The sequence below is a fragment of the Gavia stellata genome, chromosome 3 (assembly GCF_030936135.1).
Source record: "Gavia stellata isolate bGavSte3 chromosome 3, bGavSte3.hap2, whole genome shotgun sequence".
Lineage (NCBI taxonomy): Eukaryota > Metazoa > Chordata > Aves > Gaviiformes > Gaviidae > Gavia > Gavia stellata.
In genome coordinates, this window is record NC_082596.1 from 38,873,492 (window position 1) to 38,875,521 (window position 2,030).

At 67.0% G+C, this 2,030-nt stretch overlaps 1 protein-coding gene across 1 annotated transcript; it reads left to right on the forward strand.

Annotated features, from left to right (window-relative positions):
* Window positions 1–667: 667 nt before the first annotated feature.
* Window positions 668–1,201, forward strand: CRH (corticotropin releasing hormone). The gene has a single exon (XM_009816512.2). The coding sequence runs from the start codon at window positions 668–670 to the stop codon at window positions 1,199–1,201; it is 534 nt and encodes a 177-aa protein (XP_009814814.2).
* The last annotated feature ends 829 nt before the right edge of the window (window positions 1,202–2,030 follow it).

Here is a 2,030-nt window from a genome sequence, read left to right on the forward strand (position 1 = left end):
GGAAGGGACGCCGGGCACCGCCGAGCCCCGCCGCCGCCTGCCCTGCCCTGCCCTGCCGCCGCCGCCGCCGCCGCCGCCCCAGGTAGGTCCGTGGCCGCGCCCGGGCGCGGAGCGGGCTGCGCTGCTCTGCCCCGCGCTACGCTGCGGGGGGCTGAGCGCGGCGTCCCGCGGGAGGCGGGGAGCTCCCCAGGCCGGGCGGGGAGCGGGGAGGCGCGGGGAGCCGGGCGCTCGCACCCCGCAGCTCTTGGGGGCAGCCGCCCCGCCGCAGGCACCCCACGCACCCTCTCAGCCCCGGGAGGGGGAAGAGACGCGGGTCCGCGCACACGCGTGGACTCTCTCCGCAGGGGCTCAGCTCAGCCCCGTCCCCGGGAGCCGCTGCCGGCGCAGCCCGGAGCCGCCCCGCGGGGCTGTTCCGCCGGGGGCGGCCGCCTCGACGGCAGGGGCCGGCCGGGCCAGGGCTGAGCGCGGCCGGGCCGCGGTGTGTGGGGCGCGGATGGGCGCGGAGAGGCGCGGAGCGGCGCGGAGCGGCGTGTTTCAGCACCGGGACAGCGGCGGCGGGGGACGCCCCCTCCCCGGCCGCTCGCTGCCCTCCCCGCCGCCGCGGCTCGGCTGTGTAACTCCCCCCCCCCCCGCCCCCCGTCTGTCCCCGCAGGTCTGGGCCCTGACCATGAAGATCCCGCTACTGGTCTCCACGGGAATCCTGCTGGTCGCCCTCCTGCCCTGCCAGGAGTGCAGAGCTCTCAGCAAGAGCCCGGTAGCCGCCCACGGGGCTCTGCACCAGCCAGATTTCTTCCAGCAGCCGCAGCAGCAGCAGCAGCAGCAGCAGCAAACTCTGCCCGTCCTGCTCCGCATGGGAGAAGAGTATTTCCTGCGCCTGGGCAACCTCAACAAGAGACCCGTTGGCTCTTTCTCCGCCTCTTCCAGCAGCACCAGCCACCTACAGCCCGAAGCCTCCGCCAGCAACTTTTTCGGAGCGCCGGTGCAACAGCTGCAGCAGCTGTCCGAGCGCTCGCTGGGGAGCCCCGAGGAGCGCGAAGCCGAGGGGGAGGCCGTGGAGAGGGAGAAGCGGTCCGAGGAGCCCCCTATTTCTCTGGATCTGACTTTCCACCTCCTGCGAGAAGTCTTGGAGATGGCCCGAGCCGAGCAGTTAGCGCAGCAAGCTCACAGCAACAGGAAACTGATGGAGATAATCGGGAAATGAAACGGCCCCTCCCCGCCTTGCCAAAGAGATTCCGCAGTTAGCACAAGAATAATTACACCGTCCGATGTACCATAGTGCTGCTCTGATGTCATCTCTTTATTTTTATATAGCTTTAAACCTAGAAGGGTGTACTCCGAACAGCCTCTGTCCCTTGACTAGCATGCACAACCGTGTACCAAGTGCAGAAACACGAGTGTCGTTCGTAACTTCCCCTACCTTTATTTATTTCTCCATTTCCCAGTTATTCTAGTGTCATCGCTACGTAGGGATGTGTGAGCATTGGAAGAAATGGTGCCAAGAAGACAGATAACTTTTCTGCTGGGGGCAGGGAGGTGGGAGGGGGAACCTCTGTAAGCTACTTTAAATCCACTTTTTTCCTGTAAACATTTTCACAATAAAACATCTTTTCAGCGCTCGGTCGATTTTGTTGTGTAAGAGAATGTTTAATATTTATATTTTTAATAAAAGCTGCAAAGTAAAGATGGCTTGATAGACTTTCTTGCCTAGACGCCTGAGGGCTGCTCCGCCTCCCTCAGCGCTTACCGGGGCGGGGGGAGGGGGCACCCACGGCCGCGGACACCCAGAGCCGCAGGGAGCCCTAAATCACGGATCTTTCCCCCCGCCCGCCCCGGGGACCCCCCGTCCCTGCGGGCTCTCCCAGAGGCGCGCCCCGACGGGCCGCCGGCACCGGGCGCCGGGCAGGGGCTGCCCCACGCCGCCGCCCTCGGCACAGGCTGCTCCCGGGGCCGGGGGGGGCCGGGGCCCGATCGGTCGCCCCCGGCCCTGCCGGCTCCCACCTCAGCAGCCCCCCGAGGGGGCTCCCCGGCTG